General features: G+C 44.5%; 1 protein-coding gene across 4 annotated transcripts in view; it reads right to left on the minus strand.

Moving 5' to 3' along the window:
• The window catches only part of slc6a9 (solute carrier family 6 member 9), a 131,718-nt gene that overhangs the window by 5,867 nt on the left and 108,611 nt on the right, over window positions 1-17,240 (minus strand). For 3 of the 4 annotated variants that reach the window (XM_078098901.1, XM_040171873.2, XM_078098900.1), the window contains 6 exons: window positions 6,366-6,522; window positions 4,738-4,869; window positions 4,015-4,294; window positions 1,535-1,667; window positions 1,154-1,288; window positions 956-1,059 (listed from right to left, as the gene is read on the minus strand). In XM_078098901.1, coding sequence (XP_077955027.1) covers window positions 956-1,059; window positions 1,154-1,288; window positions 1,535-1,667; window positions 4,015-4,294; window positions 4,738-4,869; window positions 6,366-6,522 — 941 coding nt within the window. Of the gene's footprint in view, window positions 1-955; window positions 1,060-1,153; window positions 1,289-1,534; window positions 1,668-4,014; window positions 4,295-4,737; window positions 4,870-6,365; window positions 6,523-15,209; window positions 15,322-17,240 lie in introns of those variants that run through there. The other variant, XM_078098902.1, reaches the window with a different exon arrangement.

Below are 17,240 nucleotides of genomic sequence, written 5' to 3' on the forward strand. Positions count from 1 at the left end.
CCCTGACTCACTCCGTCTCTTGCTGGTTCTCTCGTCCCTCTGTACTGAAACAATGTGGTTTATCTCAACTTTCTATCTGCTCCTCTTCTCCGACTCCTTGTGCTTCCCTGATTAGTGCAATTAGTAAGACGTTGGTCTGTGTTGCTCAAACATCCTCTTTGTTTCTGTAAAGCCGACCACGTAAAAAGGCAAAGGACTACAGCAACGTACAGACAAAGAAATCTCTGTCAGCATCAGTGTAGAAGTGTGTCTTTGTCTCCACAAAGCCGGCCCTGCAATGGACAAATCATTCTGCCAGTCCTCGATAATTGTGCAACTATTTGCACAATTTGATTGTCATTACCTAATCCACATTAGAAAACAGTGCCTAGATTACTTTCTGGGTTACTTGAAGTCACAGTTCGAGTTTAAGTCTCTCTTAAGGTTAAAAAAAATCTTCCCACCACCAACGAAGCCGAATTAACAAGCTACATTTGTTGTTTTCAAATGAAGATCTGACGTCATTTTTTATGAAGCCAAACAATTAATGTTATTAATCTGAATAAATTGCTTTTATACTTTCCTTAAATAAAAAGCAGCGTCAGCATATTTTGGGGGGTAAAAACTTTTGACTTTCGAGTTAATCGATTATTCAAGTTGGAAACCATCATATGCAGCAAATACCAGAACATGAAAAGCCGGACAGCATTTTAATTTTAATGAACCAGATAGTTTCTTAGCTGGGAGTAATAACTTACAGGAGTTTCCTCTAGTTGCTAGTGATAACAGTGGCATAACCTCCCGTAAAACCACAACAACATTGTTCTCACACTTTTGTATTTGTTGTGTGAGAAGTGGTGTCGATCTTGTCGTCAAACTTTCAGCATCAAGTGCTTCTTCCCAAAGCGCAATTTCTTCGAGGTGGCGTCGAAGCGGCAAAGGTTGTTCCCGTTAATCCACCGTCTGGAGAACCCACCTGAAGCAGTTGTTGTGGAACTTGTTGTAGGAGGCCATGGTAATGAGCCCCCCCCATGCACAGCCCAGGGAGTAGAAGATCTGTGACGCCGCGTCTCCCCACACCTACAAAGGCCGGAACCCAACAACCCGTCAGAAGTAGAACAAAGAATCCCGCAGCCCGTCAGCTGTGTGTGTGTGTGTGTGTTTGAGCGGATACCTTTGCATCGAGGACCTTATGCCACTGGGGAGTCAGGTAGTACTTGATGCCGTTGACGGCTCCTTCCAGGGTGATGCCGCGGATGAACAGGATGGTCAGAACGACATAGGGGAACGTGGCTGTGAAGTACACCACCTGCGCACAAACACACACACACATAATAGTTAAAATGAGTAACCTTCCTTGGCTAAACGTACAAGTGATAAAACAGTCAAGAAAACAGACTTGCTATGGGAGTATTATGTCTGTTTTCACATGTGGCCAAGCCTTGATGTCTATGAATGAGTGTTATTAGTATGTGTGTGTGTGTGTGTGTGTGTGTGTGTGTGTGTGTGTGTGTGTGTGTGTGTGTGTGTGTGTGCGAGTGAGAGAGAGACTAACCTTTCCAGAGGATTTGACGCCCCTGATGAGACAGAGGAAGACGACAAACCAGGACACGGCCAGGCAGCCCAGGATGGGGAGACGGACCTCTCCAAAGTTCCCAATGTCATCGGAGATGTTCAACACGTAGTGTCTGGGAAAGGGGGGAATTCACGTGTTTGATTATTTCATATTTACAGGTCTTTGAACTTTCAGCCGACTTCGGCCGTACCTTTTCTTTTACCTTTTCTTTTTAACAAATAGCAAACTAAATAAATTATCCAAATAAGCCCTCATTGACAAAGTGAAACAAAGGTGAATTTCTTCAGCAGGCAGAAGCCTCCAATTAGGGCCCCCTTTCTTATTTCCCCCTCTAAATGTGTTTGTGAAGACTTTAGCCAAAAAAGGTTCATTAACTCATTGACCCCAGAGTGGTGCTATAATGATAAAGAATCCCATTATCTCGTGAATGGCTTGCGGTCAGAACTGGCATTTAAGTCTCAATTCAACTGCACCTTTTCTCCAATGCTTTTCTGATCTAAAAATGTCACATCTTGCAACCTTTTCTATATTCCTGTGCTATTCCATCAATTTCTAAAGAGTCGTAAGTTTGGACAGACTAGTTGAAAAATGATGTTTAAAACTCCACTACACAAATACCACTGTGTTATTACATAAGTGATACTAACTGAATCATTGAGGCTAAGCGTTATATTCTTGTGATTAAGCAAAGCTACGCATCTTCTCATACGCCTGATAAATGATTGCAGTAAGCACAGATGAATAGCTGCCTCGACAATATAGCTAATTATCTTGGGCCGAGTGATGTGCCAAGTATTTGCCGTTAGGGTTTATTACGCAAGCATTTTGAAATTGTATGTTGTATGATGGGAAGAAGAGATATTATAGACAGATATAGTGAGACGGCAACTAGGCAAGGTTGCAAAGATATGGAAAGACACGAGTCATCATGACACTGGGGATGGCAAAAGGTTTAGGACAAGATAATGTAGAGACACCAGCTGTGGGACAACGGTCTCATGTTTGTGTGTGTAGACGCGAGGGGACAGAACGCGAGGCCCAGCGAGATAGAGTCAGCCGACCAGCCTGAGCCCGTTAGTTTAGCATCAACAACCAGATAGGGGGGCAAGTGAGGGACAAGGAGAAGAACAGTGGGACGACAACAACAGGAGGAGGGTTACGCAGTTAGGATTGAAGGGGAGGGCTTCACTCAATCCAATAGTCAAAGAAATGTATAAACTGAAGTGTTGTATCATCACCTCGTGGGTGTCTTTCCGGAAAGAGCTTGGTTTATTCGAGTGTTGGTGCTCCAATAAATCTCTGTGAATCAACTTCACCCAGATCTCCAGTGTGTTACTGAAAGGATGGGTGGGTCCTCATTTCGAGTCAGATAGATATAGTCAGTGAGTTAGGGAATACTTAGAAAATAGTAAAAAGTACGAAATAATGAATCCACAACATTTGGCGAGCTAGCAGCGACCACGGGCCGGGCCGACACCGGAGCTGCTGCTCCTTCTCCTTCTCTCTCACACACGCTAAAACGCGTCATCTCAAAGGTAAGCAGGAAAACCTTCTCTATGTTTCTGCACTGGTGGTACCTGTCTGTGAGGGATGAGGAGCGGTGACGAGGGTGTAAGTTGTCTCCCGGGAACATTCCAAAAGACCAAATAAGTGAAGGGACGGTGTTTGTGTGAAGTAACAATGTTTTTGCCACCCCAAAAAAAATAAAAATAAAAATTGAGGAATGGTGCTTGGTACGTTTATTGAATTGGCATATTGCAGATTGGATGTACATCTGAATTTATTGACTGGAGCGGATTGACTGGAGATTGGAGGCTGTCGTGAAGCAGAAAACATTAAATGAAAAGGGATCGCCTGAGGCACATTAATATAACTGACGGTTAAAAGTGGTTAGGGGGTGTGCAACTTGTTAGAGCGGTTGTTTTGTTGGGCGGAGGCTACGACCCACGGGAGCCTGTTTCATAATACAATCCCAAGAAGAACACACTGTCCAGAGATGCATTAGCGAGAATCGCTACAATACTATCAATAACAAAATCTTAAAAAAGGACAGCAGGAGGCACAGTCACGGCATGTTGGGGAAGACCGGCTCTCCAGCATTCACAGTAGACCATCTACAAAACTGACAAATGAAACGGAATAAACCACCTGAGCGAGTATTTTGAAAAGTCTAATGCAGATGAAATGGACGAACTTTTACATCTGAAATCCAGAGCCGTTACACCCGATGATACACTGCTGCGGACCCTGACGTAGTCTTGTGTGACCAGCACCAGGATGCTTAATAAAAACAGCAAAACATCTGTCCTTCCGTCACATTCAACTAGTTGATTAAGTCGTTGCTCTGGACTCACAAGCTGAGACAGTTCAATTCTAGTTCCTTTAGTCTCTCTCATCTCATCCAGATGTCCAAAGAGGCCACTCGCACAACTTAACACAACAAAGTGCAGTATCCTTACTTCCAGTACTCCTCGCTGGGGCTGGTCCTCTTGGTGCGGTTGACCACCTCGGACACCCCGGCCACCAGGCTGGTGGTGGCGTTAGCCAGGCTAACGTTGAAGCGGTTGCTGCCGCCGCCCAGCACCCCGCTGCAGTCCGGCGTGTTCCAGGGGTTGTTGCAGTAGGTCCACGGCAGCACGTTAGTCATGGACATGAAGAAGTAGTAGAAGGCAATGCAGATGACCACGTTGTAGTAGATCCCGATGTAGGTGGACACCACCATCATGCCGTAGCCCACGCCTGGAGGGACAAGAGGACAGGATGGGAGAACAGCCGGCCTCTACATGCTAAGCTAAGCTAAGTTCGACTGGTTACACTTCACAATGACTTGTAAGCTTGCCATCAAACAATCGCTACGTAGCTGGGAGAAGGCACGCCGTCCTGCTGCACTTCTATCATTTTATTATTTTATTTATTATTACTATTTTTTGGTCTTGGGTGCATCTGGTTAAAAATTCTCTGACAACGAACTTAAGTCTCGCGCCACTCTTATATCACACCATTTATTGTTTTACAAGAACAACCATGAGGGAACACAGAGTGATGAACCATGATGAACATGGCAACACACCTACACAAGCTCATCTGAACCAGGCCCAACATAAAACAAAGACCTGCATAACAGGTTCCATGGAGTCATCTGGGAGAAATTGTGATCCATCTGCAAACACATCGGCACCAACCTTTAAACATGGGGCTGATCTTCCACACTCCGAGACAGCCCAGGCTGGCAAACTGGCCGAAGGACAGCTCGAGGAAGAAGAGAGGAATGCCGCAGAACACCAGCATGATGAAGTACGGCAACATGAAGGCACCTGGGTGGAGAGGGGGGGCAGTAGGACAAAAAAGACTTCTGCTCAAAGTGGGCAGAAGACATTCTAAGCTTTGTGTATATGTAGTTATAACAGGACCCTTTGCGATTTTTCCAGACAAAAGCATAGAAGACGGGCAGGAAAATAGAATTTCACATAGTGATGACCGTGTAGTTGTCAGAATGGTGAGATTAAATTGAAATTGTGAAAAAGAAAGAAAGAACGTAGGCTGTATTAACTGGCTGGGATTGAAAATATTACAAGATAAGTGTAGGCATTACAAAAGCATAGATAAAAACCGCAGTACATGCAAAAAAACTCAGTATTATTAATTATTACAGAAACTAGATATGTATCTTGGGAAAAATATAAAATACAAAATATGTAAAACCCCAAAAAGAAAGAAAACATAAAAAAAAGAGAAAAGTAAACGTAGCGGTTAATCTGCTTCCCCTGGGTGAGCAGAGAGGTCACTGCAGGAGCAGCTGAGGTCGTTCAGTGGTGCAGCAACTCTCCAGACAGGCATCTACAGGGGTGACTATAGTCCGTGTGCGTGTGTGCTGTCCAATGAGCCTCCATACTTGAAACGGCCCGCTATTACTGAACACGACCAGAACCTGGTGGTTCTGTGGCCGGTGGAAGCGTGCGGCTCAGCCCCTGCGTGCAAACTAAATATCCTTCGTCCTCGTATGGGAGCGCAAGTCATCCACGTGCATAACACTAATATTTGTAGCATGAAATATATGAGCGGGAGTGGGAAATATTGGACTCACTGAGTTGCAGGACCTTGATCAAACTTTGACCGTTGCTCTACTTTGGCCCTTTACTGGTACATTTTCTAGAACAGATTTAAGTGCATCCGATACAGCGTTTTGAGGGTCGCCTGTGAGTCGAGGGGCTGTAACGATCGTGTTCTTGTGCGTTGAACACAGAGGCCGCAGAGCAAAAGCACAATCGTCGGCGGAGGAAGCAGCTGGAGCCGCTCTGTGCACTCAGACGCATTCCCAGTGTTCACACCCCAATTAACAATCATTTCGTTACGCACAACTTGGCTGGAGGTTTGTCAGCGGTCTCTGCATGGAAGTTAGGGCCCTAAAACGGAATACGGTCGAGGGATTCAATCCGCTTAGCTTTTATATTTTAATTTTTGGAAATACAGTGTGTCCTTGAGTTGCATTTCGTTGCAACCATTTCTTTACCAGTCGAGACGTTCTGTGATGTTTAACATTATTTAATAAAACATTTGTTCAACAGCTTGTTCTGAATCAAAAACAACAAAAACAAAAAACCCTCATATCCTATTAAATCTGCAATGCCCTGTCAAGGCTTGTTTATATGCTCAACTACGACAGAACTCCTAATTCTGTGCGAATTGAAGAACTTCTTGTGCGTAGCGTTGGGTTTTTTGGAAACATTAACCACTTACATTGCCCTCTCACAGGGCAGCGATGATAAAGTCACCACCAGTGATTCAGCGGAACAGAGCGGGACGTGCGTACCTCCTCCGTTCCTGTAGCAGAGGTAAGGGAACCTCCAGACGTTGCCCAGGCCCACGGCGTAGCCCACGCTGGTGAGGACAAACTCGATCTGGTTGCCCCAGTTCCCTCTCCGGGAGTTCTCATCCTTCTTCACCGGCTCTCCCGGAACGGCTCCGTTCTACAGTAGACAGAGAGAAGGAGACACACAGGGTGAATTCAGGGCCGGTGGGGAAAGAAAAGCGTTTCTGAGAAGTCCAGCGATAAAAACACCTGTTTTACCGAATCAGAAGAGAATGCTGAGACGGAGCGGAGGCATCGTGACGGGTGCGTTCATAGTTTCACCTGTACAACGCAACGAGGGCGAACAATCGGAAGCTCAATTACTCATGTGCCGCGCCCGCCTTTATTGACTAGTCTCTGTAACGTACCGCCTCCTCTAACCCCAAAGTCGGGCATAAGGTGGGCGCGCTGGAGCAGACGGTATGCAAAGTGAAATCAGAGCCTCGAGAACAGCGCAGAAGCATTTGGCCTTGTCGTCCTGATTCTGAGCTTCTCCTCCCTCCCTCCACCACTCCATCTGCTGGCATCAGATGGTGCCTCTCTCCTGACCTCCTTCCTAACCTCAGCTGGGTCCGTCTGTCTGTCGGGGTTTTTTTAGCCTCCGCACGTGAAGATTCTCGTGCCGTTTTCGGATAAAAATAAATAAATAGGCACTGCTAATCTCGGTACGCTGCTTTACCGAAGACAAACTGAAATGATGTCGCGGCCGTAGGTTTTCTACACATTTGCTTCCACTCACTGACAGCGGCGTCGGCAAATCAAAATGGCTGAGAAATTTTGGGGGTAAACCATCGAAGGGCAAACAAGCCCAACCCTTGATTGTACAGCATAACAGAAAAAAAAGGTTTGAAAATATCCGGTTGAAACCGAAATGAAGGACAAACGGAACATTGCACGTTGTTTATGTGGAGGCCAATAACCTTGAGAACTGCAGATGATTCTCCAGTCTCCATTTACTACTATAAAGCTGAAAACGATGAACTGGACTGAGGATCGGATTTTTTGATTTTTCTGTCTGAAACTGTAAACGCAGCACTCTGCCCCCGGCTTATACGGACTGATGGAGTCTATGCGGGCAAACAGCTGTGTGCAGCACAACGACCAAACCTTCATTCACTCGTTCAAGCTGCTCGAGTCATCGGCTTAACGCAGAGCCGGATCCTCCGCAATGAACGGAGAACCAGAAAAAACTGAATGCTGGTCATAAATAGTATCTCTTTACGTACAGCAAATGGGTCATTTTGACCCAGTTGTTTGTACAAAAACAACAAAGTGACAACTATACCCAGGTCCTGTTGGGTGGCTGGTTGCTCACACACACACACACACACACACACACACACACACACACACACACACACACACACACACACACACACACACACACACCTCTATGGAGCGAACACAGAGCCAGATCTCGTTCCTCAGCAAAAAGTGTCGAGAAAAACAAAAAGAGAAATCTCTCTCTCTCATTTTTCTTCCCCCACCCGTGTGATGTGTTTCCACGCTGATGCGGGCCCCCCATGACTACCGAGAGACGGACAGAGAGAGAGCCAGGGAGAGAGGACACGGGACGGCGTAACACAAACAAAGTTCCGTGGTTCGTCTTTGAGTCCGGCTGTGCTCTCATATGAGGAGGGCCGAGACACACAGCATTTCTCACGCATCCACGACCCTTTTTCCTTTCTTTTAATTGACAGGGAGTGGGGGGGCCGCAGTTGGGACGGAACAGGTTGAAGGTCGAGGCTAGGTACTCGGAGCGGTGGCACGTGCACAGCAGTGTGTGAGCACAAAGCGCATCCGTCACGGCGGCCTGACCGCGGGACGCAGTTCATGTGTTCATCAATCATCACGAGACTTTGGGTTCGCTTCACCCACAAGTTCAGGATGTGCTCTGCTTTTATGGCTGAAGATGATGAGTTCAGCAGGACACCCCCCTCTCTCCCTTGACTGACCCTGAATGTTTGCCTCCCCCTGCCCAGGTGCTCCAGCCTGTGGAGTTGCCCCCCCCCCCCGGGGCCCCCAGGTCAGTCAGTCAGTCCGACGGACAGACAGACACCCCTCTCATCATATCCCTCCATGTCACATGCTTCTCTGGGACCATCTGGGCTTTATATAATACCACACATGCTGCCCCCCCCCCGCCCCAATGCATCTCTCCTTTGACTTAACTTTTTCCTCTTTCCAGGGTCTCATTCGAGTCCCAGCGGACACTTTGTTGGACAATAACAAATGTAAGGGACAAAATAATTTGCCTGTTACACAGCTAGAGGCAAAACAATCCCATTGCACAAGAACACATTCTTCAAAAATAAAAACATGCGTCCCGTCTGGCCAAGGAAAGGTTTTAATGTGAAGCCGCATAAGAGCAGGAAAGGTTCATTGAGCATTTGTCCCAACTGAAGGGGATGAATAAGCAGTAAAGCAAAGTCAACTTCCAAGGGCACAGAGATCACGTAGAGGCCCCAATAGCACGCGGTCGGACATTTTGTAAACGCAGCTTTCTCTCTGGAGCCCAGAATAGCAACGTGGGGTTGCTGCTGAAGACACAGCTAAGGTTATCAAACAAGTGCAGTGGAAATGCACGTCATCATCACCCGGGAATGAACCCCACGTTCATTCACGTATGTCATTACATGGGAATTCAAATGGGTAAATTGTGTCTGCACAACCTGACAGGTTGCGTCACTCAGACATTTTTGCTATTTACCTCAGTGGTTCGGCCTTTTCTTACTTATTCATTTTTATCTGCGTTTAAATTACCTGTTGTCGTTGTATTTCACTGCATCTGGCTGTTATCAAAATATAATTTCCTCCGGGGATTAATAAAGTCTTATCTCGGTGGTCTGTTGGCCGCTCTGCTAACCGACAATATAGACTATTTGTATATTTAGGCACACATTTTTCTCATTATATTGTTGCTACCAGGGATTGAAGTAGTAAAAACAAAGAATCAGTACTACTGTACTCATTGTATGATGCAGATTCTCAACACTGAAAAATAAAAAATAACATTTACACAGCAATAACACAGAAATAACAAGTTTTAGGACTGGAAACTGTACACTTCGACATCTCTTTGGACCAGAATTATCTAAATAACGGCCAAAAGGCTCTGGAAGAAAACTTGAGTCCTGCCGCACTTTGGGGACTGGTTGACAAAGTATATTTCCAACAAACAGTAGATCCTTACTGGCAGCGGAGCAGCTGTCTCCCGTTCTGTAATCATAAACTCCCAGGTGGGACACCAGCAGTCTGTCACACAGCCACTGACAAAATTACAGTCCTCAACTGGTCTCTGTGCTAAGCTGGACCGGGAGAGACGGCTGGCTGAGTGACATGTGAATGCACAGAGAAGCTAAGTTGTGCAGGCTCAGCCTGGAAGCGACATGAAGTGCAATCAAAGCGATTTACCCTCCTCGAAGGTGTTATGGGAAGGGATTAAACACCAGCATTTTGTACTTGGGGGGGGGTTGAATGCAGAACCCTTCGGAAAGGAAACAGAGCATTGCTTTGGAGCAAGCAAGAAAGGTTGAGAGAGATAAAAACAATACTAAACACTACTTTTATCATTGTTTGAAATAGCATCATAACCGACTAACACGGCAGACAGCAGCACTGTGACATCTAATATTAACTCAAAGCACTGTTTTACCATATCAAGACGCAGCATCACAACCTCATTACTTTGTACAATGAAATGGGAAATGTAATGAAATTGGATTCAAATATAAGCAATGGACTTTCCACTCACAGCAGCATCCATTTTCCTTTTGTCCAGAATCTCTTTTCCCTGCTGCGCTTCCTCTCGACCCTGCTGCCCCTCATCCTCCCGCAGGCCAAAGAGAGCACTTCAGCTCTGTGGAAACACTGCGTAGAGCTCGCACTCAGGTTGACGAGCACACACTGCTTGACACACGTGTTTACCCACATTTGACGGACAGCAGAAGGAATCTTTCAAATTGACGCCTCTTGACAATGTCAAGTTATGTCTGGAAGAGACACCGTCTACTGGAGTGTGGCGAGAACTAGAACATTTTGGAATACATTTTGACACGCCGGCTCTTACATAATTCATAGATGCTTTATTTTAAAAAAAATTTAAAAAACATGCTCCATCATGAGCTTTCTGTTACAGGGTACTTTTATTTTGAAAACAAATGTTCATGTCATGACGAATAAGTTCTGGGGCTTTTATTTTGGAAAACTGGCTTCATGCCTGGTTTTCTGTTAACATACTGTAGTTTGAGAGTAGTGGGTTTTTATTTGTCCTCTAATGGTTTTCTAACCTAAGTTTTTGTTAAAAACTGCTGAGAGTGTGGTTGGGTTTTAACACTCGTGGAAACGAGTACCGACGGTATGCATACTCCCTAAATGTGGCCCCTGCCCTGCTTTCTTTACCTGTTTGTCTATGGGAGGTATAGAAGTACACAGCACTTACAACCAGACTGGACGTGGATGAAGTTAAGCACGAGTGCAAATGGAAGCAATGGAAGCAGTTTTGTTAAATTTGTTTAACTGTTAGGGATTTAAGCATGAAGTGCACCCCTAGTGGTAGAAATTGTAATACGTGTAATAATGTTTAATGTTGTAGTTTGTGCGTTATTAGATATTAGTTATTACATTAGCATGTTAGATGACGTGAATGCAATATGAATCAAACACAATGAGTCATGTAAATCACATAAAGACTGTACACATTAACATTCTGTCACAATGTGATGTTAAAACCTGGGGGCGGGTGATAGTTGCCGTCCTTTATGGATTTCTCCCAATTTTATCCCCAAAGAGGGTTTTTGGGGAGTTTTTTTCTCCTGTCAGGTAGTAGAACTGCAACTGAATGTAAGACAGCCAATTGAGGCAAATGTCTTGAGAATTGGACCACATGAACTGTATTCGATCTTATGATGTAGTGTGATGTACTGTGAACATTTTTGATGTGTTGTAATTAAATTGCACTAGTTATAAAATGAAGACTACGCATGCTTTGTTATATTCACTCATTGAGGCATGAAGCCAAATTAATTGATTGAATGTATTGGAATGTGAGGGACAGATAGGACAGAGAGGTTTCAGGTTACAGCTGCAGCTTCACACCTGGATGTGAAGGGGACAGTCCAGGAGGAGACACGTTCGAAGGAGAAGCCAATGACATTCAAATGCACCCAAGAAGACACACCTCAGGAGTTTTCAGATGACCAAAGCGGGGAAAGGACTGTTTTTCTCCTGCAGCCGCTTTGATAAGTCACTTTAGACTTGCTCAGAGAATTCTTCATTTCGCGAAACGTTCAACTGTTCGCATTGTATTTCACTTTGTAACTTGAATAATACCCAGCATGTATGAAAGGTACGAGTTGAAAGTGCATGGATACATTTTATTTCTGGGATTTTTGACAGAACATGTGGAATATTTCTGAACGTATGAAAGTAATCAACATGAAAAAGCAGGTATGTCCTAATTGATAATATTGGAGCATTTTAAGCCTGTTGCTAGCAGGAACCCTAAGCCACAAACTAACTTCTAGCTAATGGCAACACACACACACACTTCTTTTTGAACCATCAAAAGAAAAGAGAATTTGGAAGCTGATGTAGTATGAAGTATGTTATGTCAGCGCTATATAATATTCAAGCACGTTTTAGCAACTTCCCTGTATTATTTGCATCTCTCAAACACTACATTAAGTCATCATCTGAGCTTTAAAAAAAGTGCTTTTCATCAACGGGGGCCCAGAGCAGAGCGCACAGCTCTGTGAAGATCATCTCGCCTACATAATATTAATATCTTGCAATTGCTGACTTTGTGTGTGTCAATTCCTGTCTGAAAGAATTCTACTTAGCGACATCTCCTACGGAGCGCTGGCAGTTTACTGGCAGCTCCCTGCTCTCCCCCTCGCTCAGCGGGGGGCAAATCTCCCCCAAACTGAGATTAACGTTTTTCATTACACATGTAGGTAGATACACAATTGTCCGGTGTCAAGTAGAGTATAGTAAAGGAGAAACAGTGCCACATATGGGATTTTATACTGGGGTACAAATGTAATATTCATATTCCTTATTCATTTCCACATGTGTGCCTGATTCAGCCAATCGTCCCGTTACATCCGGGACTTCTTCCGCTTCGCTCATCGGGAACACAACTGAAACACAATGTTGAACTGCACCATCAATGGCCGTTGCGGTTTCTAGTAAGAATAAAATAAAATGACTACAATCTGATGAGCTTAAACCACTTAAATAAATTGAAAATATGAACTGGCAAACTAGGATGTGTTGACATTGAGGGAGAAAAGGATGTAGAATTAACATAAATAACTAGTTGCCGTGATGCGGAGGAGCAGGAAATGTCTCTTAACCGAAGGGTCGGGTCACTGTGCGTACGTTCAGGTTCCAGGTTGTCGAGATGAACCACAATCAATCTTATTCCAAGACTCGAAAGCATTAGGTACGTCCACTGAAATATAGACGTATGTTAGCTATACTATTCGCACAATACGGAGCTGACCTTAAACACGGTCAGGGACTCATTTGTATTCACACAAGCAGCTCCAATTGCTGCTGTAGCAATCTGATCCTAACCCATTGCAAATGCAATGTATGTGCTCTGCCAGAGGTATAAATAAAAAACTATATATGTACTGCTCTGGTAACAGAGAAGGGGGCCTTTTGACAATAAGCAATGTGCCTGAATTAGATGGAAGTCAATGCACATTTTGAGCTTCCTAGAACATTTCCTGTATACTTTCAAAAGAGCATATGGTGCATATCAGGTTAAGATAATAACTCTTGACAACAAGACGTAGTGGATTGGTTTAAAGGCAAATCTCTCCCGGAATGTGAAAAACAACCTCATCCAGCAGGCCAAATTGGGCTGAACACACAACGTACTCCTTCCCACAAGAAGGCCCTCGTCAAGGCGGAGGCACCCAGTGATTCATGGCGGTGCCGTGTCCTGCATGCAGTTTGGCTCAGTCTTCTTTCTTTATATTCAAATCCCAATCACGCAGATTAATGCGATCGGAAAAATCCTTAAAAGCAGCCTTTCACTTACCTTTTCCCCAGCCAATGACCAGGCCTCGGTTATTCAAAGTGGCACACGTAATCTCCTTCGCTCCACCCACGGGAGGTTTAGAAAACATGTCTGCGGTGACTGAATCCACTCGGCTATTATGGGACAAAAAGACCACCGGATCCCCCCCAAAAACAGGCCGCTCAAAGCCTTCTTTATGAGTGGGCTGTGAGGTGAGAGTAATGGGCCTAAAGACGGCGTAGAACGTGGCTTCTCAACCTGCTACCGTTGGGGCCACATACCCAAGGATCCCATTGGGCAGGGGCTGAATAAACCCCCCTCCACGGCTGATTAATTAAGACCAATGGATGGGGTTGTCAGGAGGAGGAGAGAGGAGGAGGAGAGAACGTCGAGCCCTGTCAGATGAAGGGTGGGATAGAAGGCCGCCCAGAAGTGAGGGGTCACTCACAAGTTACATCACTCCGTGCATTGAGACTCTAGTTCACACTTTTAAACTGATCATGTGTGCACACCAGACTCCATGGTCCAGGTCCATGTCCACAATGCTTAGGAACATTCTTAAAATGCAATATTATCTGCTCACTTCACTGTATCACTGCAGGATTATTATGCATAATTATTCGTAATTAAGTATTATATAATAATACATATACAAATATGTACAACATAAAAAAAAGCATTATACAAATTTCACTTAATGCCATTTTGTATTGCAATGCTCATTTATTCTTTATAAAGTGATTTATAAAGTGAGTCGTCAATGATTGGTAAAAATAGTAGTAAATAATAGTAAAAAATTGTATATCACCGAACACCACATCACCACATTCATAATTTTTCCTAAGAACACTCCCAATTATTACATGCCTCCCAATTTGACACAATATTAAATAAGCAACGGTTTTATAGATTTTTTGGCTTTAAATAGTATATAGTCTATAGCAACAAACAAACAAATAGTAATCTATTATTCATATGAACTGTTAACAGACGGCGAAGTAATTCATTCAAATAATCCAAATCAAGTATTCAATAAAGCTGTGTAATAATGCATCATAGTCGTGGACATCCAAGAAGATCCAAGAAGATGCTGCTATACGTTTGCCCTTTGTGCACTTGATGCAAACTCCTTGATACAAAAGCCTTTAGCTTATTTCAGACGTCTGGCAGAATTTCCAAAGTTGCCTGAGTGTGAACTTAAGACCTCATCCCTCTTCTGCAGCTGAGGCCCCCCCCCCTTCAGAGGGAGCTCTTGATCGCAGTTTGACAGGTCTACCAACAGATGCAAATACCCCCTCCCTACCCCCCCAAGGTTGCCCTCATAACGCCCTGGAGGTTAGAGATGCATAAACGCAAGCCACATTCAAAACTATTTAGCGTCTTCTGTCTCTGTCGCTCTGCATTAGCATGTTTGCAAACTCTGTTTCCAACTTTTTCATCTTACGATGAGTTTCGCATTGTTTTATACAGTATTCACATTTATGTTTTACAGCAATTGCAATAAAACACAAGAGCAAGTCAGAGCAAGTCATTGAGATGGACAGTTTGTAACTGAGCACGAATGCAAAAGAAGACAGCACTCAAATAATCTCAATATCACCATTGTCAGATTTTCCCCTGAAGAATTTACAAGAAAAACAACCTCCGTTCTCTTCAATAGGACGTCGATGCATCAGGTTTTTAAAAAGCCTAATCAGGGTTTTACGTCCACCATTTTTAACCATGGATCCTAGTACTCCACCTGTAAAACCCCCGACAGGTACTTCACTCCTTACCTTGACAACATTCTCCATGGTGAGCAACTTGATGCAAGCGCGGTAAAAAGTTCCGATAGAACGGTGACCCACCAACCCATCTATCTCCGAAACACTTGAATAGCACGGACCCTCACTGGGCTGGAATCCTCAAATACCTTTCCTTGGGGGAGGGACGAGGAAGTGGGCTGGCTGTGTGGATATCGTTGTGAGAAAAGTGGGAGGTGGGTGGGGGGTCAAGAAGGGTAAAGGACGGGCCAGGTGTGACTGGGGGCAAAGGAGAGAGGGGGCGGGCGATGCATTTGATGTGGGAAATCAACAGGAGATTTTATTTCACGGGTGTGTACACGTCCCTGTGTTTGTTTGTGTGCAATGGATTGTGTGTACTTACATGCACGTGTGGAAGTGCATACCTACGGCTGATAATCGGGTGTCTTTTCCGGAAAAACGAATCACCGATTTCCTCAATCGTCACTGGACTTCCGGTCCTGTCAGTTCGTGTGATCTACACGCAGGATACATGTAAAGACCACGTTCACCTACTCCCATCATTTTGGCAACTGGTTCCCAGTGGGCCAATCTGCCTGGACCGCCCCCGTCTCGCCATTGTCTGCGAGCGCAAGACAACAATCCCCCCCCGCCTATCCAAATCAGGAATGGGGGCCGCTCATCTTGGGAAGACAATAGGACTACAGGGCACCAGTGAACGGGACAGAGAAGACGGGAACGTGTACTGAGAGCGATGTGAGGGTAAGAGAGTGAGGGCGTGGGGTAGCAAGACGAGTGAAGACAGACAGACAGACAGAGACAGAGACAGGCAGAGAGACAGACAGGCAGGTCTAGCTGGAGCCGCTGCAGCCGCCCCCCCCTTTGGCCTATTCACTCATTTGTTTAACAAGTTCATTTGTGCGTGGGCCTTCATCGGGTATGGCTTAAGTGATGCGCGAGACTGGCCTGCGGAGCTGTTGGCCCTCGCAAGCTGTTCACCTGCACTTCCCCCCCCCACACACACAGGGCTTGTGTCGTTGTGCGCAAACACGAGCACAGGCGCAGCGACGGCATCCGATAACGGCAAAAGTGCGAGCAAAGGGGTGCGTGAATGTTGGGTTCAAGCTGGAATGTTTCCACGATATCAGCCGGGCAGCGGCGAGTGAAAGCATTCGGCGCATTGCGAGGTTGAAACCATCGGTCGATATCGGATTCAACTTTAGAAACAAACGAGCCAGCGATTACTTTGATGATCCAAATCACTTCACATCACTAATCAACATAAACAAATATTTCCGTGGAAATGCAAAGAATTTATTGTATTTCTTTGATTTGGTGGTAACCCCAAAAATACGTTTGAACAAAAATGATAACTAAAGTAAAATTCTCACAAGTTATCTTTAGAAAATGACGGCATTTTCCTGTATTTTTTACTTAAAAGACTATGAGTGGTGTCATGGTGTAAAAATGATCAAAAATAGTGTTCATCATGTCGTATGTATCCCCTGGAGCAGACAAAATGACAAAATTTATGAACTCGATGAGATGCGCAGTATCAACAGTTTAATGGCAAAACTGTCAGTTATTCTACAAATTCTAATTCATGGATCTCAAACATAACACAACATTAACAGCACATGTATTTCCTCATATCTTATTTTATTATCAATAAATCCATAGAGATAATGTCCCCAGTTATGAAGGTGATACATTATGCTACGTAGATGCTATATGCATTTGCTATAAAGGACAGAGTTTTTGGGAAAGAAAAAAATGAAAGTTTGAAATGTTTAATGCAAACTGATTCTGAACTGTGTCCTTATATATTTACAACAGAGGAATTTACAATGGGCTCATCTATGTCTACCTGCGTATCGTGGTGTTTCCAGATAACCAACATGTGTAAAGAGAAGTTGTCTTCAGCACTGACAGGTGGTCAACCTCCAGTAAAAAAAAACTTTTTACAAATTTACAAAGAAACGTACCATTCCTATGTTCAGAAAAACTGAAGATAGAACAACATCACAAAGCCTCTGCCCAAAATATGACCAATATTGCACATGC

This window comes from Gasterosteus aculeatus, chromosome 3 (genome assembly GCF_964276395.1).
Source record: "Gasterosteus aculeatus chromosome 3, fGasAcu3.hap1.1, whole genome shotgun sequence".
NCBI lineage: Eukaryota > Metazoa > Chordata > Actinopteri > Perciformes > Gasterosteidae > Gasterosteus > Gasterosteus aculeatus.